Genomic DNA, 25,468 nt, shown 5'->3' on the forward strand with positions numbered 1-25,468 from the left:
GTTTTGTGAAGATGTTTCTGTGCCCAGAGAATAAATCAGTCTGCTAAGCACACTCTTTAAATTGCCTTGAAATCAATGTGTTTTCTATGTGTAATACAGCAATACTTAACTACCATAAATTCACGAGTACAATTCTATGATTCTGGTAAATCATACACCAAGTGTTTAAACATAAATTATTTAAATTGTTCTCTCAGAGTTAAGAGTTGTCTTGCAAGTGAAAGAACAGCTGATTGGAAAAAAAAAAAAATACTACCTCCCTTTTATGTCATGGTCATGGCTATATTACCTACTTGAGTCTAGTATTAACGTTCTCAGAATTGAAGAACACCATTGGTAGGCTGTTGCAGGCTTATACTTTTATCAAAAAGAGGTACTGAGTAATTCTGCAGGCAAAACTTAGCTGAGGTTGTAGTGAAGAATTCCTTAAATTTCTCAACTACAAAGGGTATGTCCCAGCATGTGCTTCAATATTCTGTACTATGAAAATGGTCTCTTTAGTGCTTTATGTTGACAAAGAGCTAACTCCAAGAATAAGTTGCATCCTTAAAATGTATCCCATTACAGACTTCCCTTGCGTTTGGATTTTTCAAAGTATATATCTGAATAGACAGTAAGATTTTTAACCTCTCATAAATTAATAACGCTAGTGGAGATTTTCTGTTCTTTGGACAGGGAAGTTCATGTATGAAGTTCTTTCTGTAACACTGACAGAATGCAAGTTGTTGTTGGTTGTGCAGAGTGTATGCCACAGACTGTAGCCTGATGTTGTTATGGTGTTAGCATGCATGTGTTTCATGCATTTGCTGTGAAGGTGAGATCATCATCTTTAAAGGATGGTTTTAATTTGTGTTGCTGAATCAAGTGGATACTGTATTTAAGGAAGGGAAAAAAGTGTACTCATGCAGGTTGCTGTCTGCAGTCCAAATTGCTGATCAGAGAGTCTTTATACACATCGGTAATGTGCTGTGCAATATAAGCTGAAATATATTCCACAAGGGAGGAAAACGGAATAGGTTACATACGCTGTTCCTAAGTGCAATGAATATAAAACTCCATTACTCACTTTAAGCAGGTGCTTTTTATATGAGGCTTTAAAGAAATATAAAACTGCTGGTGAAATGATTGGTTTGTACAGACACGACTTAACTTCCAGTACTTTGACCAGATAAAGAGGCTAAAAATATTTCTACAAACATTTCTTTAATGATTTCAAGGATTAAAGGTTAATATCCTCCTGGTGTAAGAAACTGCCATTCCAGACACTAAATGTACTGTTTCTTTTTAAGCCCTCAATAGTGGCATAGAATATTTAAAAGAAAATACAAACACTTCTGCTAAAAGTAGAGCATTGTGTTTTTTGAGTTTTTATCCTGTATAGACAATGGATATGTAAATTGCTGGGAGGAGTGCAGTGTTATCATGAAGAAATGCAGTGAAATACAGGAAACTTGATTGAATAAGAAGGATGTTCTATGTAGAAACAAAACTCATCTTTAAATAAAGTGGAAAACTACACGTAAAGGGGGCATTCTCCTGTCTTTTCGTTCTTTAAAGTAGCACATGCTGTCAAGAGGAATGGGGATACTGCTGTAGTTACGTTAGTAATGATTTCAGTATTTTTGCGTATATTCTGCATCATATTTTACTTTCTCATCCTGTCTGAATTACTTTCTTCCTGACCTTTCCTACTCTCTCTACAGCCAGTGTCCCTGGGAGATGTTGCCCATCTTTTAACCATATCAGTGCCGGCTTTCCTCCTCGGCCACTTTTATCTAACTGAAACATGTTTCTTTGATTTCTTCCTGTACCCCCAGCAACCCAAGAAATCAAACAGTTAATGAATATATGTTAGAAATCAGATATAATTTTTGATACCATCACTAAACACCTATGTTCATTTGAATATTATAAACCTTTGTTCTTTCTTTTCTCGAAGAATGACTGTATCCATCCTCAGAATGCTTAATTTTTTTTTTGCCTTTCTACTGCTCCATAACTGTTCTGTGCAGTATGCAGTTACCTTAGATGTGGAGCATGGGGCAGATTTCAGATATTAAATATTTTGTCTGACAGCGGGTGACCAGGTGTCATGTTTGATTAGTGGTAATCTCACAACTGTGTGTAGGTTGAGGTGGGATTTAGCATTTCTTGTCTCCTGCATAGTAGGTGTGTTACGTAGCACTTTGAGGGTCAGACCTGCTCTGGTGAATGAGGCTTGTAGCAGACAAAGGAGTACAAACTCAGAGGAAACCAGGCTTTATGAGTTTTGTAGTTATCAAATAGCTTATTTAAAGATACGTGTGTTAGAGAAAGTTAAAATAGAAGGTGAAGAGATCTAACATGAACTGTGGTTCTTCTAAGACTCTGTTCTTTCACTTTAAATGTTGTCCTGGAAAACCATAGATGTAATTTTTTTAGTAAAAAGGGCCATTGTAACTAGAGAATAAAATGCAGGCTTTGTTCCAGAGCCTAAGATAAATGTCAGCTTAGACTTGAAGCATACTTGAAGATAGGGCATTTGAACTGGTACCGCATTCATCTTGAACTGATCTTGATGCAAAATTGGAATAGAAAATGCAGTTCAGATTTGGTGTGATCCAATCAGGATATATTCATGACAAGGTGCATTTCATGCAAATGCGTGACCTCATGGACTTGACCAAAGATACAGTAAAACTATTGCATTTGAAAGGATTAGAAGATACGTAAGACCAAAATGGAAGCACTTGATGGTGAATGCTTCCAACCAAAGGATGTGTTACCAGGGATGGAAACAGAGTTCTCTCCTGGGTCCGTCAACCTGCCTTTGTCTTCTTTGGGATCTTACTTCAAGTAATGCATGATGAAAGTTTCTCAAGGTCTTATTGCATCCTGGCAGAATTTCAATCAGCGTCATTTGTCGCTGGAACAGGCTTCCCAGAGAGGTTCTGGAGTCTCCTTCTATGGACATGTTCAAGACCCATCTGGATGCCTACCTGTGCGACCTATTGTAGGGTACCTGCTTTAGCCTGGGGGTTGGACTCGATGATCTCTTGAGGTCCCTTCCAACCCCTGTGATTCTGTGTGTGATTTCAGCATTCGTCTACTGACTCTATGTTAATTTGAGTGTTGATAGAACACACTTTTTGAGAGTTAGATATTCAGATTCTGAATAGTTGTTTGTTTTCTTGGAAGAAAAATGTTATTTTAATGTGGTTAAATTGGGCTCCTACCATTTGTGTCATATGATGTGTTGATATCTGAAATGCAGCTATTGAATCCTGCAGAAAGGGAAATAACCCTCTTCTTTTTTCCTCTTCTTTTTGGGCCTCTTCTTAGAATAGCAGGAACAGTGCTACTAAAACCACATTAATCCTATGTCCTGCCCAGTCTTGTGTTGCCAAATCTAAAATCTTAGCTTTAACAATTATAAGCATATCTAATTTATGCCTGAGTTGTCTGAATGTTAGGAATAAGAAGATTAAAGACATATTTGCCCAAAATTAATCTTCACAGCAGAGTTTTAGAGATGCTCACCATAGTATTTATTTAAATTTAGTGAGGAGTATTCATTCACTATTTAGGTCAAAAAGAGAAGCAGTCAGACTGTGTATGAATTGGATTTCTGTATCTGAGACTGAATATTTCAGGATCGTCCTTGCCCTTCCTTACAGTAGGTTGTGGTAAGTCTGCAGATGTCAGCACCCTGGGTAAAGGCAGTTTAGGAATGTTTCCAAGCTCTAGGACATATTGTCAGAAAAGAGTGCAAGTTTATTTTTTTATTTTTATTTTTCCTGTCATAATAGCTATCAAGTTCTTCTTTGAGCACTCAAAACCAAGGAGTTATTTCATCTGTCTGGATAATGACTTCAGGCAGATTATCAGTGATAAAGAGATGCTTCTAACCTGGAATGCCTCAAAAGGTTATTCCAAATGTTCTGTGATTTCTCTGTGATTTCTCTGTGATTTCTCTGTGATTTCTCTGTGATTTCTCTGTGATTTCTCTGTGATTTCTCTGTGATTTCTCTGTGATTTCTCCACAGATTTCTTATTATTAAGACAGATGGGGACCAATATGAAAGCCATAGCGTGGAATCTGAAAATGGAAATGTAGTAGCAGTAATTTTGCCAGATTACAGTGGCTCTCCTTGTAGATGAAATGATGTTCATTAGCAAGTTGTTTTTTTAAATATGTTAAGCTCTACTATTACATGAAATTTATAAATCTGTTTAGAAAATGGAGAAGTCTTAATTGGTTTACAGGTGTCTTGAGGAAAATTATTAGTTACACAGGTTTTAATATTGGCCTCTAGCTGAAAACCATTGTATGACTGTGGGCTTGTCTCTGAAACTTGTTTGTGAAAACACTAAGTACATCATTTTTATGTTGTGTGCACATGCATGTGGTCTGTGCAGCTTATGTTCATATGAAAATGGTAGATTTTTTCCTTGATAAATATTCTGCTTAAAAATGTGATGTCTTGCTTGGGCTTGTGTCTAGGTTATCTGATAAGGGAGATATTTGGTAGATATCTAATGTCTCTGTTTTTATCTCTTTCTCATGTGGAACTTTGAGACAAGCAGTTCACACAGTAGAAAAGCTGTCCTGATCACCATACATTAGAAGCAAGACAAGTCTATCAGCTTCTCTTTTTATTGCTCTGTTAAGTCTAAGGAGAGGGGAGAAAAGACAGAAATTTCTTACAATAGTGGTATGTATACTGAAAACTAGTTGAGATCATTATGAGAATATAAGTAATCAAGATAATCAGAATCAGAATAGCACTAATAATTCTAAGGTAAGCTGAATTAATACATAAATAGATCTGCACATTGACGCTCCCTTAAAATGAGCTGCCTTACTTGCTGTGTTTTGAAGAGAGAAAATAGTGGTTTTATGAGTGCCTACATTAAGGCTTAAAAATGTAGTGAGCAGAGTATGGTGACACATTAAAAAAACGGAATTGTGAGTATTGTCATTTGGGAAACTTTGTCACAAAGTATCGTTGTAAAGATAATGAGAAAGTATTTATAACCTGACTTCTGCATTTTAGAAGATCTCTGTTTTTGCAATTTAAAGCAACAAGAACAACAGAAGAAACTCCACACTCAGTGTTTTCTGGTATTCTGTGTGAGAAAGCATACTTATGAAGAATGTTTAAAATTCCATGCTGCTGCTGTCTTGCTGCAATGACAAACCTGGAAGCCCCTGGTCCCACAATTCTTTGAGCGTGACAGACAGCACTGACTTCAACTGGAGCTCATCTTTGTGGTGTCTTTTGTATTCCTGGTAGAACCGAGATGACTTTTCTGAGGAATTCCATGCTAAAAGCAATCTCTAGCTTAAATCAGTGCAGATTCATGAAATCCTCAGTAAGGGAACTGTTTAAGCAGAGACTGAATGCAAGTGAGTATCTTCCATTAAGGAAACGAGATTTCCTTTATGCTTTAACTTATTTACTAGCTTTTCTGTATCAGTCATGTAAAATTATATATGATTCTGTGAAAATAATTGGATTTTTTTTGTTTTTAGAAAGACCTAGGCCTGAAATTGAATTTAATTCAGTTAATAATTGCTTGCTTTTTTTCATGGATTGATCTTTTTACTGAGTTTGAAATCATTATGACATGTAAGTGATGCTGTTATACTATATCATATTGCCAAACCTTAGTTTATTGATACTTAATGCTTTAAACGTTGAAATTTGTCCTTTTGAGGCCGTAACCTACAGATGGAGAGAATTCATTTGGAGCTGCTTCTAGAAGTTTTAGTCATGCCTTACTCATTTTCTATTTTGTATTTTTCAGTTCTCTCTTTTACAGTCTTTCTGAAGAATTATTCATTGTATATCAAGGATTTGGCAGCATACATATTTGACTTTTGTCCTAAGAATCAATGATGCACCTCTTCTGCTGGTTTCCTGCCTTTTCTGTTGATCATTTCAGATTTTCTCTCTTAGTTTCCCTTTGATCATTGCAAATTCCTCTTATTACAAATGGACTGGTGAAAGACCTTGCAGCCCAGAAAGTCAACTGTATCCTGGGCTGCATCAAAAGAACTGTGGTCAGCAGGGCAAGGGAGGTGATCCTGCCCCTTTATTCTGCACTGTGAGACCTCACCTGGAGTACTGTGTCCAGATGTGGAGTCCTCAGTGCAGGAGAGATATGGACTTGTTAGAGTGCATCCAGAGGAGGGCCACAAGAATGATCCAAGGGGTGGAACATCTTCGCTATGAGGACAGGCTGGGGCTATTCAGCCTGGAGAAGGGAAGGCTCCAGAATGACCTGATAGAGGCCTTTCTGTACCTAGAGAGAGGCTATAAGAAGGAAGGAGACAGACTCTTCAGCAGCGTCTGCTGTGATAAGACAAAGGAAAATGGTTTCAAACTAAAGGAGAGGAGATTTAGATTGGACATAAGGAAGAAATTTTGTACACTAAAGGTGATGAGGCACCGGAGAGGTGGTGGATGCCCCATCCTTGGAGATATTCAAGGTCAGGCTGGACGGGGCTCTGAGCAACCTGATCTAGCTGTGGGTGTCCCTGCTCATTGCAGGGGAGTTGGACTAGATGACTTTTAAAGGTCCCTTCCAACTCAAATGATTTTTATGATTCTAAGACATATAGGCAATTGGTAAAATCACTCATTAGTGAACTCTCTTTAACAGGTCTTAATGCTCAGCATTGATAGTTTGTCAACATAAATCCTGGGCTGATCTATAAAGGAGGCACAGCTGTGACCTGTCTTTTTGTTCGCTCCCAGTTGCGCACAATGTCATTGACTTGGTGGTGTGTCAATTTGGGGAAGTGAGGACCAAAAAAACAAGGGGAAAATCTTATGTGTTGTATTCTGTGTATGATATTCAAATTTGAATTGAAATTGAAAGCTTGTTTGATCACAGATGTTAACATTGTTACATATTGGGAAGGAAGCATTATTTTTATTGCGAGCAGTTTTACGGTGGGGAAGATGTTCTTTAGGAGCAGCCTTTGTTTGTATTTGTTAGAAACAGGTACACAGGTCTTTCTGTCTTAATTTTGTTTACCATGATCCTGGTGAAAATAAATGAACTAAGGAAAATGTGAGGTGTACTGAGGAAGAAACTGCTCTCTGGTTTTTGACTGCATAGAGTAGAAAAGTCAAGTAAATCATGGTGCTGCTTTCTATGGTATGATTCCAGAAGAGCAAGTAGAGCACAAATTCCACTTGCATGGTTATTTTTATACCTTGAATATAAGCCTTTCTCATGCTTCATTTTCAGTAACTTTGCAGAAGTTGAAATTTGGAAAATGTTACTGCTTGCAGTGGGAGATTTGGTTCACCTTGTTCCTCTTGGAGTTCATGCTCCATGTCTTCACTGAAAAAAAAATAAATCTTGTTTAAATTAATGTTTATCCATGTACCAAATTTGGGTTTGTAGTTGGATATGTGGAACGCTTCTTATCTGTGAGTGTTAACATCTTCCTGCTGAAACGATTGCCTGAGAAGACAGAGCTGCCAGAGAATTTACAAACGTTCTGAAATAGGTGTTTAAGGAATATTTTAGCTGTGTGTATGACCACAGAGACTTTGATTTTAAAATGATGTCATTATGGAAGAGAAAAGAGAGGGTATTAGGGAAGAATTGAAGATAGAGGGTTGGAAACTACAGATGGGCAGAGGCATAGATAGTAAAAAGGGCTGCTTTTATGAAATTTGCCAGCTTCACAAGTTGGGTGAGGCATGGTTTGTCCCTGCCTCACCCAATTTGGAGATGGAGGAAAATGCGGTGTTTCCCATATTAAACCTATTCACTATAAATGGTTCACTGAAATAGCCATCCTAAGTTCCACATCTCTTAACTGTACATTTTGCACAGGGCTTTAACGTTCAGTAAATGGATTTTCCAAGTATCCTCCAGTCCAGAGCTGTGAAAGCTGAGCAGAATTATTTTTTCTTTCAATTTCTCTTTGATTATTGCAGTGTGTTGTGCTGTGGTTATCGGGTATTGAAAATGAGAGCAGAATGATGATGCCATTTGATGTCAAAAGAATGCATAAAAGGCAAGGCGTGTCTGTGCTGTGTTTTCCCAATACTTTTCAATGCTCTTTTCAAATAATTGAAGTCCTCTGGGGAGGGAGGTATTCATCCTCTAACAGGTGTTCCAAAAATAAACAGCTTACCATATGCATTAAAATACAGTTGTTAATCATGTAATCATTAATTAGAGTACATATTGAGAGTTTGTGTGTTTCTTCAAGGCCGAGTCATTCAGTGTTCGTAGCGTCCCATTGTGATCCTCAGCTGCTGGCTGGGTGCAAATGCTCTGGCTGCTTTGAGCTGTGCTTTGCTGACTGTTCTGCGTATGCTGATGGTTTGGGTTACAGGGCAACTATACCCAGATTTTCATGAAGGTCACAGAAGAGAAGCGTCTCTAATTACTCTGCCTTATCTCGCTAAAATTCAGCGAGTCCAGAAGTTATTTGGTGCAGGAACAGGAGAGAGCAGAGACAAATAGGAAGCACAATTGCATGCAACTTGTTTCCTTGATATCAGATGTGATGCTAAAACAGAATGCCTTAACACCCAGGTCAAGAAGTGGACTAAATGATGGAAAATACTTACTTTTTAAAGTACTTAATTTTCCATAGGGAAGTGAGAGAAATGTATGAGGCATTACAGCTTGTGCTTTGAGCCATAAAAGTGTTGCTGGGGGGTGGACATAGGAACACTGTAATGCTTCAAGTGTAATCTTGGTTGCTATTAACTATTCTATCATCTGCTTTGGAATAGGGAGAAAAAAAAAAATCTTTGTTTCTTGCAACACAATGGACTGTGTTTGCAGAAGTATTGAAGTACAAAGAAGCAGAGCCAAGATAAGGAAATGCCAAGAGATACCCTATCTGCTTTTGGCAAATTCATGCATCATTTCTGATATAAAACCATAGGTGAAAGGGGATTTTCAGCTTTAAAAGAGTCTCTCCCCAGGCAGGATTGTGTATGAGAGTGAGACTAATACCGGTAGCCGATCCTGTAGACTGAAAGCCAAGGTGGTCTTGTAGTGCCAGATGCACAGACAGTTTGCACAGTGAGCGTTCCCTGAGTGAGGCCCAACTCAGGAGAAGGCTGGACAGACCTGAACCGCAGCAGGCAGGTTAAAATGTGATAAGAAAGTATGTGTAGGACGTGGAACTCATTTCCTCGTGTCAGTCTGGTTTGCTTTCAATGCTTTTTCCCTTCCTACTGCACTTTTTATTCAAAAAATATTGTAATATCTTTCCAGAGCAAAAAGTCTGCTTCCCAAATGATTTTGTGTGGATTACCAAATGCTTTTTAATGCTTGGGATCTGAAATGGGCACAGTGAACTAAGCCCAATTACCAGATCATGAAATTTCTCTTTCCTATCAATTAGAGAAATAACCATTTTTCCTCACTAGGAAAGGTTGGAGTTATTCTCCAGAGACTCTTTGAGAGATTGTGCAGAAAATTAATTCTTTAGAGAATATATTAAGTTTATTTAATATGTGTAACTATCTTGAAGCAGAAATCAAAATGCTTTTTCATTTTTTATCTGCTATTCCATAATGCTTTTCTTGCATAATTATAGAATTTGGAACAAATTCTATGTTACGTATGTAAGGAAATGGTTCTGTAATTATACTAATGCTTGCATAATTAAGAAGGTGCTTGCCAACTTACTGACAAATTCAAAGTCACTGTTGCGTAGAGGGGGAAAAAACTTTAAAAATGGTAACCTCTGTTAGTTTTTCCTTTCATACTACTTACAGGTGCTGAAACGGTTTCTTTCTCATTTGTGACTGAATTTATGTACTTGCTCTCTGATAGGTAGCTCTGCATAGTACAGGAAGGCTGGCTGCCCCAGCCCATGCTGCGGGGCTCTACGGGCTGCTCGGCCCTGCCTCATGCAGCCCCTGGTGCCACAGCTCAGGGCAGTTCCTCAGGAGTGCCAGTGCCCTGTGTTGTTCCGAGAACCACGGTGCTTCTCTGGGTGCACAAATGGGGCTGAGAAAAGACCACCAAAACTTGGTTCCGCTTATGACTTAAGGCAAGGTTTGAATTCTAGGTTCTGTTGAACAAGAGCAAGTGAGCTGGCCCTCTGCTCCTCAGCCGCGTGGATTTAGTGCCTTTACGTTGCTACTGACACAAGCATTATTGCCTAAATGTGGGCTGAAAACACGGAGTCATTTTAGTGTCCTAAGATGAAAGGGTCACAATAACAATGTGAAAGAGAGTGGTTGAGGTGGCACTTACAAACTGAAAACAAAAATGTATGTATGTGTGTGTGTATACATATTTATTATTGCATTATGTAAGTAGCCTTGTGTGTTTTATTCTCATATCTGCCTATATTTTATGTGTAACTGTATTAAGAAGCCTACAGAATGCTCTCTCACTTCCAGTTAAAAACTGGGAATCACAATGAAAATGCTATAAGAACATCTAAGGTAGATAATTAAAGTATAATTAAGTTTAAATGCCTTGGTAAAGGAATATAAAAATATTTAAATTCAACAGGCTAGTACATTTGCAGTTTTCTTTTATTAGGTGTGAAATCTAAGAATCCCCTGCCAACTCTTGAGGGCTCAATCCAGAATGTTGAATTGAAGTACTGCAGCACATCATTGGTCAAATGTGCCTCTGGGACCGTGGGATCAATAAAAATTTGTGCCAAAGCCCCAGGTATGTGCAGCTGGACCATGTAAAATTTTATTGCCTGTATAGGAGAATTGGCCTTGCTTTTTACAAGGAGAGTTACTGAAACAAGAATTTACTCATTGTTCCTATGAATAAGAAAAGATTTTTTTGTATTCTGTTTTTGTTTTGTTTATTATTATTGTGTGCCAGGATGATCCAGTCTGGCCCCAGTATAGTCAATTTTGACACTGAAAAAAACCCCGAATATTTAGTTTGTCTTCTGTGATAAAAATGAATCTAAAAGCACTGAAGAAACTGGAATAAACTACATTTTTGTATTATTATTATTTTGCTTTTGTAGTGTTATGTTTTATTCTATTTATTTTTTCGTGTCTCATTTTCCATCAGTGGTGCAAGTAGTTCACTTGAGAAGTTTTTGAGGACTTGGTGATAAATAACTTTAGATTTTTACAGACTTTTTTTGAAGAGATTACAGTAACTTTTTGAACATATATCTACAATCTTTTTATAGATACATGGTAGCTAGTGTTAAGATCATTAAAATTGAGTGTATTTAAATTGAGTTCATGGTGATATTTTAAGAAATTATTTTAAAAAATCAGGATGGAAATTACAATTATAAAGAGAATCAGTTACTTCGTTTGAAATTTTCCTGGAGGTCAAGACATTTACAAGATGACATTAATAAGTTATAAGTACTTGCTCTATTTCCTATTTTAATTCTGTATTTACAGTATTAATACGTGGACTAGTGAATGTTTATAAGTTGAAAAATGATCTTGTTACAAAGGAGGTCTCAGAAGTCTAATCTTTATCTTAGGTGATGCTGGAAAAGAGAAGCTGATTCCTTTAATTCAAGGGCCTTCTGACACCAGAGACTTACACAGCAGTAAATGGCTCAATGAGAGCAGAAAGCCAGAATCTCTCTTAGCTCCAGATTTGGTAGCCTTTACAATCCAAATTCCACAGTGTATGGACTACTGCCATAATTCTGGTAAGTGCAAAACTCTTGTTAAGCTGGTATCATGTTACATTTTCCTATCCAATGTAATTTTCAAAAGAGAGGCTTGATATAAAATGTGCCAAATGCCAAGGTATCTTTTTCACATACCGCACATGTAATATCTTTACTTCAGCTCACTTTGAGACACAAAGATTTAAAGCAGCATTTTGGTATATGTCCTCTTCAGTAAGAAATGCTTCATTGACTTTGGTTGCCTTTTAAATAAATTATACAGGGCCTTTTGTAAACATTTTTATTTTTTGCCAGGGTTCTTGTTGAAAACGTTAGTTTTGCTCTTTCTTTCCTCTAATAACTTGAGCTTCTCCTACAGAAGTTGACATGCTACTTTTGAAGTACTTCACATACATTTGAAGTATAATTTATAATTAATAAAACTTTATGAATGAATTCTTAATAATTAAAAAGATGATTTTTAAGATGCGTATGATTGTACATTTGTCTTTGAGTACACATTTGTCTTTGTTTAATTGAATGCTGGGATAGGTTTAAATGAGAAACTATTTTTCAGAGATTTGCTCAGGGAAATTTAAAGATGTTGTCTTTGTGGGCACTAATACTCTAATCGAAGATTCTTACGATTTCTGTCAGCTTTAAACATAACATTGGTCTTTTTCAAGCAGCACTGAATCTGCATTTGAAACAAATATAGCTTGAGAAATACAGATACATAGGTTTTGCTGTTAGTATGGTGCATTTCACAAACCAGATTAAAATGTTGCTCCTGTTGCCATTGCTAAGAATAGTATGAGGGGATAAAAAGGAAAAAAAAGAAAAACGTAAAGAAAGCAAAAATATGAAATGGCCGCAGTATTGTCAAATACAAAAAGTGTTTAAAGTGTTTCTGTTTTTTCATTTGTAATGGTTGTTGGATATCATTCATCTGAAAAGCAGTGGTAAATTTGTTATTGTCTCTGCAAATGTGTGTGTATAAGCAAAATCTATTTTTCTTATGCAAAGCAAGTATTTGTAAGTACTACCCACTCCCGCAATTTTTAGGTTATTATCTCAGTAATTGTACCTTTCTTGGAGAGTATCATACTGAAATGCTTGATGCTGTTTTCATCTCAAGTTCCTGCCACTAAAACATTGCCTCAAACCAGTTCATGATTCAGATTACTAAGATCCCTTTTAAAAAAAGGAAGAAGTGGTGAAAATCTGTTGGACCTGCTGTCTCACTTAAGTAACTTTCAATGTTCATAATGTTAACAATATTAATTAATATTATTAATTATTGCTTTTTCTGCCTTTTTTGAAGTTTAACTTTCTGATTTGTGTTAGAATATTCTTTAACCTTTAAGAGAGCTGTGCATACTTAGAATATTAAAAAAAAAAAACAAACAAAAAAAACCCCCCAAAACTATGTTATAGAATAATTGTAATTGGTACTGGTCACAGTGGTCACATATATTTTAGCTCATAAGTATAATTGATAATCCAGTTAGACAGCAGATTGTATTTGGCAGGTTGTGACAGATGATGCCTTAGAGAATTAAGGGACAAACAAATGAAATGTGGTTCAGAGTTGTGTGCAGGGACTTGGAGGTCAACTAATAACGTTGCAGAAAATTGTTTCATAACAGACAAGTATCCATGGTACCTGTTTTGTAGATGAATGGAGATGCATTTAAAATGTTAAGATTTGGAAATTTCCTGGGCCGCCTGCCCTGTGTCTCAGGAAAGCAGTGTTGGTTTTATGTGGTCCGTGATGGTTTGATGATCTGTGGACCCTATCCTACTGCTCTAGGACTGTCTGTAAGGTGGCAGATAGGGCTGAGTACAAATGAAAGGGAAAAGGCGACAGATCTGTTCAAGCTCTGATCCCAGTAAGTGTGGATAGTAGTGTTTACAAATGAGAGTAGATGTGGATTTTGTTTTGTTAGTTTTGTTTTGTAAATAAAGTGAGGGAGCAGTGTTTAAGCTATCTAGCTATCTCAGGTTCTATCCAAAGGATGAGGGAATTAATTAAACCCTTCACTTTCAAATACTTGCTGAAGGAACTGAAGCAATGTAAGACAGGAGATATGATTAGCATTTTCATCAAGAGTGTGGAAACTACATGAAGTGATTTGAAAACATAAAAATGCTTTTGCTGTCAGTTGCAGTCACTTCTGGGAATGAAAGCTCTACTGGATAATTTGACAGCAAATTCAGCTTATGCCATGGGGGAATAAAAGAGCTGTTTAAAGCTGTATTTCTGGAGATGATTTAGCAGTACTGAAGTTGTACTATTGGAGTCATTTCCCCTAATAATGTTAGACGTGATGGTCTGGAATAGGAATTAATACTGCAAGAAAGAAGAAGGAATAGTGCAACCTGCTTGTTGAAAGAATGGTAAAAAGCTGTCCATGAAAGATGAGAAAAAGTATCTAGTGTTGTTCTGTACTACTAAATTGCTAGAGCTAAGACTTGGAAGGATTTTCACAAGGAGCCAGCCTTGTGAAAATAGCCATGTAGCTGATGCTGTTGAGACATAGATGTGGTTTCTGAAAAAGGGGAATTGCAGTTCTGGTTTGGTGGGAGTAATTTTGTAGTATAAACCCAGAGAAGCAATGGAGGAGACTTTGAGTACTCCGACAAACAATGGGACCTCATCATAAAAGAGTTTGTGGAAGAATCTTGGAATACAACACAATGGCTATTTGAGTGATTTCTTTCTTTTTTAAATTTTGCTTACATAAACATGAATGAAGGAGGTGTAACTAATGAATTCCTTATGCATCTGTGAGGTTGAATGGAAAACAGTTGGGTCCAAAATGAAAGCAGTTATTTGGGTATGAAGTGCCATGGAGGAGGTTGTGCCAATGGCATGCGTTTCTTGAATAATTTGGGTGAGTTCACCTGGGAAACAGGTAGGAACTCTTTTCTCCCCTTGTGTCAGCTGCTGTGTTGTGCCACTGAAATCCTGTGATCCATGGTGACCCAGGCTGCTGTGCAGCTTCCTTTTGTTGCTTGGCTGCAGGTGGCCCTGCAAAGGTTGAGTGTGTATTCACAATTTGAGTGATAAAGCCTTTTACACAAGTATTTTATTTCTTGTTTGGTACTGAGAGGAAGAGAAAAGAGTTGTTTCTAGTAGTAACATGCTGCACTGAGCAGTGAAGAGAGAGTATTTTTATGACATTTTATTCTGAAAAGGGCAGCATTAAAGTGTACTATGTACAGCATCTGCAAGCAAAGTAAGAATCATATGTAACAAATGCATGTGCTGGTAGTAATTTAGCAATGGTGTTTTATTGTTTGGTATCAATAGCACAGTGAAAAGTAGATAAACTTATGTTAGAAGAAGTATTTAGGGACTTTGTTTAATCCTTAATTATACATCTGCATGCTAGTGCTTTTAATTTTGGGTACCTTCACTGTATAAAAATTTCCTCAAGAATTTCTGCGCACAGTTGTAAAAATCAGGGGATGCACTCACCAATCTTTATCTAAACTGCAGCATATACAATATAGGAGAGAGAGACTGGGGAACGTCTTAATGGCTTCTCTGAACTAACCCTGGATTTATTAACCCTCAGAGCAAGCAGCAGACCTTGTTTGTTTCACCTGGCCTTTGAGAGAAATAGGGAGATTTCAAAATGAATGTGGGTGTTAGTATTTAATTATGGGCAGCTGTTGAATGGATGAGGTGAGCTGATTAAGCTCTGTTTGGTTTGCCGTATTGAATAATTGGGAGTGCATGCATAGCCAGTGTATGGAGAGCCCTATTACACATAAATCAAGAGAAATAAAAATTAAAATTACAACAAATCAAATTTTCTTTGAGATCCACTTAAATATTCAGCAACGCAGCAGTGAAATTAGCAAGTAAATAAAAGTACCTGTATTAATGTCATGCTCATGTATAGTAAATTGATGCACCCTGTCGATCAAAGTAAGAGTGCTAAGAGGCTTCTCTAGCTCATGTAAGAGCTGCACAAAAAATGAAGAGCAAATATTCAACCCTGGAGAAGTTGGTAACTGCTCATTTAAGTGAATTTTTCTTAAGTTTCTAAACATTTTTGGATTTTTTTCTCACTGTAAATTTTTCTAAGTTTGGAGAAGACCTCTTCCCTCCGAACAAAAGAAAAATAGATTTATGAAGGGAAAATTCAATTAAAAGTTTGGAGATCTCATAGATACAAATGTGAAAAAAATGTTGATAATGTTCCACCAGAAACATTATATTTTTTTCCCCTCTTAAACCTGCTGATTTTATCTGTTTGAGCGTATCTGAAAGGAGAGGATGGATTTTACATGCATTTCTTTATATGCACGAGCAACTACGTATGTCCTCCAACTTCTCGTTTCTCAGAGTTCAAAACAGAACTGACGCTGACATTTTTCTGTTTATTTAATTCTGACTGTGTAGATGGGGGACAAGTCTGGATTTTAAAGCTAGAACAGTTACAATTTTAAAGTTTACAGTTCTACTTTAAAGGAATGCTTGAACTTGTAAATAAAGCAAACTTGTAAAAGAAGAATTCCTAAAGTAATTTGAAGTATTTTGGAACAATTTGACACAATGAATGAGTACAAATGCCGAATATATTGCAGTAATTAAAGACAATTCACATTTGTGGTTTGGGGATAAATGTGTAAAAATTATACACATCTATCTTGTTACATTTCCTTTTCTCTCCCTGAGGATTTCAATATGTACTTTATCTGTAATTGTTGCCAGTTTTCTATCAAGTTCCCACTGGGCTTCTGGTGCAAAAAATCTTATCCTCTCGATGACAGAGCTTGCCTGAATGATTTCATGCTCTTAGCATTTTTGTTCACGGGAATTAGGGGCAGAATGTAACTGCAGCTGAACATAGCATCTATTTTTGTAATTTTGAAGTTTAGACTCTGTTATTGGAACTAAATGAAGAGATGCAGGTGTTCTCCAGTTCAAATCCTTTGGGATTTTTTGATGGTAGATGCTTGAAAAGAAAATGCATGTGTTTCCAGAGTCAAACAGCAGCTGTGGACAAGGATTTATGCTTTTCTCAGAACTTTGGGATTTCAAAATGTTACATTTAATCACATGCACAGAAAGGAGAGCAAATGTTAAAGATGTTACATATAAAACTAGGGGACTGATGTTTTTACCATACCAACTAGTTGTGGGAATAGAGGAACAAAGTGATCTTTAATCTTAATATGAGCAATTTCAAAAGGATTATGATAGTTGCCAGGACTCTGGTCTTTTGAGAACTGTGCTCTCACAGCAAACAACATTTATATCCTCTTAATTACTTGAAAAATCTGGCTTACTCTCGTATTTTGCATTGGAAAAATATGAATGCTAACAGTGGGTGATACTGTATTCATGTAGTACTTGTGTTGGAATAAGGTGAATTTAAATTTAGGTAAGTATACATTTTGAGAAGAACTTGGTTGTTAATGTCATGTAGTTTTCAAAATTGAATTAAGAATGGTGGTTCAACTGCCTGAAGTGAGAGGCTAAATTTGGAAGGTTTCTGAGTTGCAAAACTTGTGGGCAGAAAAATCTTGTGATAGTGCAATTTCTCTCTATCGATTCTTGAGATTGGTTGATCATAGAAAACAAAACGTTCTTGACAAAGAACAAGATTTTTCCATGTTCTTTTTTAATTAGGAAGGATGGCTTTTGTTTTATAGATTAATATGATCTAAAGGTAGTGTTCTAGAATTTTTTTAGAGCTGGGCTTAAAGAAGATGCTCATCTCAAACCAGGATGTACTTCACATTAAAGGTTTCTGTTTAATGGTGATGGATACTCGTGAAAAAGGAAACGGGTTTCTCCCATATGAATTAATTTCGCCTTTTGTAGCTTCTTCATTGAAGGCACAACAACGGTTACTTGTGATGTTAAAGTTTCTACTCCAGAAACTCATTGTTGTAACAGACCAAACATGTTAATTTTATCACAAGTTCAAGTGGGGGCAGTTGGTGGTGGTACAGAGAGGTTCGGGATGGGAGGGTCATGTTGGGAACAGCAGGTCAGTAGCAGTGTTAAATGTAAATTTTATTTTAAACCAATCTGTAGAATTATATTTTAAAATACATGTGATTTCATACATTTACCAGTTTGCGTATGCTTTGTCCTCATTCTTTACCCATGCAACCCAGTATGTTGTGCACTGCAGCACAGGTTAAATATCAAATATTTTCTAGACATAAATCCTCTCAGTAGCTACTGTCTTACGAAAGTCTAAAACTTACTACTTACTATGTCTAAGGGGGAAGTAAACTTGTCCTCAAGCACAGTCTATCACTCTTCTGGCTCCAGTTAAAAATTTCATGTCCATGACAGTAGGTCGCATCAGGGAGGTATGTACTATTCTATACTAACTAGATTAACGTCATTTCCAGTGGGTTGCATTAGTCTTTGCAACTGGTAGTAAATTTTGGTTATAGAAAGGTAATTGTACTCTGCAGAAGTAAGGCAGCTCCTTCACCTTTCCTTCAAGGAATTCTGCAAATCCTCATGGTCTAAGTGCTGTTTTCATCTCTCTACCTGAGTTTTCTTTCAGTCTGCCATAAATCCTTCAGCAATACATGCACCCTAGAATTCTGAAATTGTGAGTGAATAAGATTCTGAAATTTGTAAAATGATACTGGAAAAATGATCCTTCTTTTAAAAACAAACAAACAAACAAAAACAAACTACACTCCGTCCTATCAGTTACTAGGAAGCAAACTTGCCTAGTTCAGTTCCTTGAAAATTTCTATTTTATTTCCAGGCATGAGTGACTGACTGACTTCAAGTTGTGCTATTTTGCCATGCTATGAAAGTCAGCAGAGTAAAATCTCTAGCCAAGGAGGTGCTTTTATCCAATTTTCTTAATAGGAGCAGCTAAGTATTTGGTAATATAACAAAAAAATATATATTTTTTAGAAAATTGAATGTGAACAATGAAGATGTGGATTCAACTCCAAGTAGCAGGAGTCTGAGACGTTACACGAGGAAATCTGTTGAGCAAGGGATTCTTTTCTGTACTTATGTCTTTTTCTTTAGGAATGCATTGCTTCACTTTCTCTTTTCTTTTGTCTCTGGATAACAGCCTGTAGATAATGTTCATCTTGTAGCTCCTGGGATAGGAGTTCATGCTTCAATACTGACAACTGATGGTTTGATCTCCTTAGCTGTGAGCGCAGTATGAGATCTGCACACTTTAAAGTGCATAAGAGAAATCTTTCTACCTACACTTCAAACAGAAAATAACCTAGAAAATACTGTGAAACTAACACAAAAACTGAGCGTTAAGCTTTTTTAACCTTGTAACTCATTTCATTTGTAAAAGTTAGGAATGGTGGATACAAGGCTATTCCTGCAGCCTTTATTTGTTTCTATGCATGTGTGTTTCATAGGATTTTCACAGTTTTGATGGAATCTAATTACACAGGGTGTCAAAGTGTTTCATAGACCACCACAGTCATATCTAATGCTTCATGTGTGAAAAAACAGCACCAAGAATTATATGTGGGTTCAAATGATAACTTCTATTTCCAGAACAATATAGGATAATGTTCCTGAGCTTCATATATTTATGAAAATGCATTCACCTTTTCTACTTGCAGCATCTGGAAAAGCATTATTCAGCAAGGCAACTAGACACTTACTGATGGTGCAGAGATTTTTGGAAATGTGACAGGCATATGCTCTCAGCAATTGCTGACACATAGCTTTGGACACTGAAATCTGTTTTTAATTGAGAAAATATATGTTGGCCAACATATTGGGATAGCTCCTACTCATTCTGAAAAAATGCTATGGGATCTTTAACTTCCATTTGGATGTTTCCCAGACGTGGGCATAAGGGACTGTAACTGTTTACTTTCAAATGGTGTTTAAACCGTTTCCAGCTTTTATAATTGAATTATATTGCTCTCACTACCACTTTTGTGATGTAAATGGTTCATATAACATGGCAATTTTTTGTAATGAAATGCTAAATAGATATAACTGAAAAGCAGTAGATGAAATATAAACGCATTTTGACCAGGTCAACTCCCATTTTTCAGATTTTAATAACAGTTGATTAAATAACACATTACTGAAAAGAAACTTGGCACATTTATGAAAAACAGTATTAAGTGTGCCTATTATTTAAACTGCAGAAATTGTGATGACTCTTTAGGTACAGTTAAACTCTGATTACGATTACTGCCTGGATGATTTTTTTTCAACTCTGTAGTAGATTAAACAAACAAAAAATAGAAACCTCAAAGCTGCAGATCACTCACTCAAAATATTTAAATATTCTGGTTATAATGCACACAAATGTACTAGCAGTCTCACTTGCATGATTTGGGATACAGTCTTAAGTATTCAGCCATGTATTCCTCTTCCACGCATTGTTGTCCTGCAGTTCCCACAAAAATTCATTTCTATGATGCTACAAATACACATTTTCAGTCACATTACAAAGTTTTGCCACTGGAAATTGACTGAATAGTTAATTTTATGCACGTAGGTCGTTCTGAAAGTAGTGCCTCCTATTTATTTCCATGGAAGCTACAACAGATACAGAGAGGACAATAACACTGTTAGAGCAAATTCTCATCTTCAAAATGCTGTTTCTCAACATATTCACCACCATCAGCTCTGCATTTTTGCCAGTAATGAGGAAGAGCCTGCATTCCACACTTGTAACAATCTGTAGCACTGGAGGTGACCCACTGTCGCTACTGCTGAAATGCACCACCCACCCCTCACTGCGCTCACATTCACTGTTTGGTCTCCATAAGTGTTCAACAAGTTTTGATAGATGTCAGTGGGTGCATTTTTCCACGTGGAGGAATTCGGTTCCATGCCTTTGCTTCCTATGTACTTCCATGTCAGACGCCATTTTGTCAGACTGCCCCTCTGCTGCCATCTGTCACATGGCAACAACGTGTAATAGAATGTTGGTGGGAAGGTTCAGCCTCTGCTGCCATACTACCAGCACCTGCCTCTGATGTCATGGGCTGACATAATAAAAAAAGAAGGCATTTCTTTCAGACCAGCCCTCATAAAAAGAAGCAGTTCACAGCCCCAGGAACTGCCAATCTGGCATTAAATTGATTCTTTTTAAATTCAACGAAGTAGCCCCAGTGATAAGCCCTTAACTAAGACATTTACCAAATTGCAATTGATTTTGAATAGATTAGCTTTAAGATATCCAGCTTCAGAAATACTAAATAAGCTTAATTTCCTTCAGGTACTATGAAGCTTCTGAAAATCACCATCTGTTTTTATCAAAAATATGCAAACCATACAGAAATGAGTGCTGCAGAAGCCATTAGTCACTCCTAACCTTAAGACCATTTAATCACTTCTGAGCTGTATGAGCTGATTTCATTTTCCCATCACCTTTGGAAGCACTGAAATCAAGCTAAAATGCGTGAGATATCTGTGTATGTTCTTGTAGACTAAGGTGACAGAAATACTTAAAATTGATACAAGGGAAAATAGCGCATTGTGCAACTCTTCAGCTCTGTTTAAGACCTCAATTTACCCTATGTATGTGTAATGAGAGCATCTAACTATGAATCTCTATGTAACAGATTTCTAAGTACAGCAACTATAACACAAATACTGTTTATCTACCTACTAAATTTACAATTACGTCTTATAAAAAAAAAAATTCCTCTGAGATATCTTGACATTTTTTGTACTACACGGAGTACTAAATCCTTTTGAGAAATCTAGTGATAGCATTATTTTGGATATATAATTAAATTAGAAGGTAAATATTTAAATTATTGTCTGATTCACATTTTTCCGTAGAGGAAAAGACATTGTGAAAAGGAGAACAGTTTGTTTTCCTGCAACCATGTCTGAATGAGAAAATCCTAGGTGTTGCCCTAATCTTGCAGCTGGTTTGGTTATGGCAGAAACATTTGGCGGAGAAAAGTAATTTGCTGGGTTCTGAGTTCCTGTGCACCCTTCCGCTACTAATTGTTGATATTGAGCTCCACTTACAGCACAGCAAATTAACACAAAGTCTGCTTTTCCTAAGTGTTTTCCTAATTGCTGATGTATTTTCAATATGTGGTAGATAGATCTCAAAAAAGAAAAAGTGATTTTCCCTTAGAGGTTTAGAAAATTGCTTCCTTACATTTATAAACAGAATAGGAAATCATTTTGAGGTTGTCCGATCTTAGCTGAATGAGATTATTGCATGCTTGTGCACCACAAAGCACTGCTAGAGGAATGGGTGCCCTATCAATGGGAACAGAAAGGTCAGGGAGTCCCAAACAAATGTGTCAGCTTTTTGTCAGTGCAGTAAGCGTCTGCCTACATCTGTCAGTTCTTCCACTTTTAGCCTCTGTGCATCATCTGTCATTGTACAGCTTCTGGGGCCATTTGCCTGGGACTGATGCCAAGCTGGAGAAGTAGCTGGGACTGTGCTGCTTTTAGTCCAGAAATGCTGGAACGGCAGCCCACCGAGTGTGGGAGGGTGGGCAGGAGAGCACCAATCAGTGTGAGCCGCAGCCCTTTGAATGTCAGCGCTGAGAACTGTTGCACCAGAGAGGAAAGAAGTGACAGTGTTCTAATAGTATAATTCAAACCCTAGATGAAAATAAAGGATAATCCTGAACATTCATGTTAGGGTAATAATCTGAATGAGTCAGAGGCTGACTGCCCCTTCCCATCTCCTGGTGCCTCACCAGTACCTATGATTGTGTTTGCTTTTTTTTTTAATGAGATAAAGCTAAATGGTAAGGAAATGTAGCTTCAGTACAGTGAAAAATGTAAAACTGAAATTGGCTTCCATAGAAGTGTTTTTTTTGTTTGTGAAATGGGAAAATCACAAAGGATTAGGAAATAGAAACAACTCTCACTGGAAGAATGGAGAAGACATGAAGTCTGATGAAACATTAAAGTGTCTGGCTTAACATTAGTGGAGTGCAAGTGATGAATCATCACCTCTGGATAATATTTTTCTTTTCTGTTCTGCGTTTGCCAGTGATATAGAGGGTAATTCTGATCAGCCATAATTATCTTTTAAATAACCTGGACCTTTTGTCCTCATTGGCATTTGCAATAATTATATATGCAGTATTTTTGATACTTAATTATAGAATCACAGAATGGTTTTGGTTGTAAGGGACCTTAAAGATCATTCCAAGCCCCTGCCGTGGGCCACAGGCTGCCACAGTTGTCTGTTTGATGGAAATAAATTTGTGAAAGAAGAATATGAATTCTCCCGCTATAAAGCTCAAAATAGCTTTATAATTTTCTTCCCTTTGTTTTAAGAAGAAGGGGAATCTGTTATGGAGGAAACCTTCCCTCTAGGTTGTGAACTGAAAGTTCATAGAAGAAAATGAGAGATGTTTAGTATGTCATTATAGTTTCCAAAAAGTATTTTAGCCCAAACTCTGGACTAATATTATTTAGACATTAAAATTATAGCAAAATAATTTTAGTACATATTTGATAATAGACTCATTAATAAAGAATAAGCTTAAGATTAATGTATTGAGTTAAAATTGTGTTTTGAAACCAACTTTTGGAAAACTTGTCAGACTAGAAATGATCTTCATTATAACTGCATTTAGTGAAAACAAATTTGTGTAGTTGGAAATGCACATATCAGTCTTTTAAGTAGTTGCGTGTTTAAATAAAACTTTACTTCAGAGTGCAGTCACTTGATAAAACTTTTACATTTAAAAATCAGGAAACTAGGTATATTTGTATTTTGGAGGTTAGAAAATAAGGGTAATAATAACAATATAATCTTTATAATACTTATTATGTTTAGCATGAAGACTTGTAATAATAGGCAATAAAATCCTTTTTCTTTTCCTTACTGTTAACATAGCACAGAATGAGCCTGTGAAAGGGATGAGTTAACACAACTGTTGATGCACTTTGAGTGAAACATCTTTATCAAGTTAATACAAGAAGCAGTCATGCCCTACTTGAATTACTCATTTATAATGGCTGAGCAGCAGCCTGGATGTGGACTTTGAAATCCTGGGAAAATAAGATGCATGCATGCATTCAAATGTCTGTAGTCTTTGCTGTGGAGCAGCTGTAAAATGTTGAAGTGAGATGTTGGCTACTAGCTGTTGTCTCCGCTTTTAGTCTGAAGGGAGATTCGATTATTTAATAGCTAGGCAAAATCTGTATTATTTTAATCACTGCATCCTCAGTTCAAGACTTTCCGTTTTTGTGAGCTGCTTGAACGTTTAGGAGCTATGATTCAGAATATTTTTTGCACACATTTAAGGCACAAAATTTTCCAACTCAATGTTAATATCTTATTTGTTTTGTTATGATACTTTGTATAGACTTTGCTCTAACTTCCATTATGCTTGTGATGAGGGAAATGTAATACCATACATTTGTAAAATATCAAAATAAAGCAAATGCATCAGTAGCAATTTCAAAAAATGCTACCTGCTTGCTCACTAAGGACATCAGAGTGTAATAGCTGGTAAAATATGTGCTTTTAAAGTCAGTCTGTCTCTTTGCACTGTTGGGATGTTGCAGCTTGCACAATCTTTTGCAGATGACTGCACTGCATTTCTATTGCCGGGTTCCTTGTCTTCACAGCTTGATACCATGTTTCCTCTGAAAAGACAGACATGTAGGAAATTAACTGTTTAACTTTAATTTTTCTTCAAATGCTTCCACAGTACCAAAGAGTATGCATCCCATTACACTTGAATGAGAGATTTTTGATCAGAAGTGCCAGATGTTGTGTCTCAAATATCCTCGTATTTCCCGAGTAAACAGTTCAGAAGCAACCAGGAATTTCTTTCACTGCAGGAATTGTAGGAGCTGATGTGGCATGGGATGAGTGAGAGCAGGAATGCCCACTTCTGCTTGCTGTGTGTCTGCAAGGACAGTGTGAACTTTCTTTGTGTGGTATTTTGGAGACTGACAGCTATGTCCAGGTTGTATCTATCCCAGGATACTTATTTAGATAATAACGATCTTACCACAGCCAGTAAGGCTGCAGAAATGCTTACTTAAGGACCATTCAGGAAATTGTCAAGTCATTTTTGTTACAAATAGAATATGTATCTTTATGTTTTATTTTTCAGACTTTTTCCTGGAACAGGGCATCTATATCAGGCAAACTTGCTTTTTCCTGCGGAAAATCTCTCTCAAAATCATGATGGAATGAGTGGGTGCTTGTTATGCAATGGCAGCAGATTAGGCCCCAAATTCGGAGGTCGTGCCTTCCTGTTAGTGCAAAAACTGTGAGGCAAGAACAATCTGCCTGAAAGGTAGAAATTGGATGGTTAAAATCTTCACAAGCATTGGTCCTAGGCATCAGTGTTAAACGTGCTGGAGGTATAGCTGAGGAAGGCAGTGCTTATCTTATGCCGTTGTGCATAGTGGAACATTTTGGAACGGTTTGCATCGCTCTTCGCCACTGAGGTACTACTCTAATGTGTTGCTCTAAGCATGTGATGGGGGGGTTATTTGCAGAAAGGATGTATCAAGTCTTGTAGCCTTGCCTGCGGCTTGGCTCTGCTTTTAGCTGCAACAATTGGTCACCTCTACTTTAATTGCAGGAGCTCAGCTAGCTCTGACATGATTTCTGTGTATTGAGGTGTGAGTATACTTGAGCAAGTGAGTCCAGAACATTTTAAGAGCAGAGAAATTACAAATTAAGGCATATTTGTACAAAAATAGCATGAGGTAATGCTAAAGGAACAAAATGTTCTTCCATCATTTTCTGTGAGGTCCTACAGTGAAATGCTTGCCAGTGGATGCTGTTATACTGAGAACTACTTGAAGACAAGGGCAGGAACCAGCAGCATTTAAGTACTGGCTTTGAGAAAATAGAGCAACTTCTGCGTTCCCACCACATATTCAGGCATGGGACAAGTTTAGTTCTGCCACTTCTGTCTAAC

At 36.9% G+C, this 25,468-nt stretch overlaps 1 protein-coding gene across 7 annotated transcripts in view; it reads left to right on the forward strand.

The window, feature by feature from the left end:
- The window catches only part of VPS13B (vacuolar protein sorting 13 homolog B), a 421,101-nt gene that overhangs the window by 123,053 nt on the left and 272,580 nt on the right, over positions 1-25,468 (forward strand). For all 7 annotated transcript variants that reach the window (XM_021386667.1, XM_021386662.1, XM_021386666.1 and 4 more), the window contains 2 exons: positions 10,528-10,662; positions 11,459-11,632. In XM_021386667.1, coding sequence (XP_021242342.1) covers positions 10,528-10,662; positions 11,459-11,632 — 309 coding nt within the window. The remainder of the gene's footprint in view (positions 1-10,527; positions 10,663-11,458; positions 11,633-25,468) is intronic.

Source organism: Numida meleagris, chromosome 2, assembly GCF_002078875.1.
Source record: "Numida meleagris isolate 19003 breed g44 Domestic line chromosome 2, NumMel1.0, whole genome shotgun sequence".
NCBI classification, from domain to species: domain Eukaryota; kingdom Metazoa; phylum Chordata; class Aves; order Galliformes; family Numididae; genus Numida; species Numida meleagris.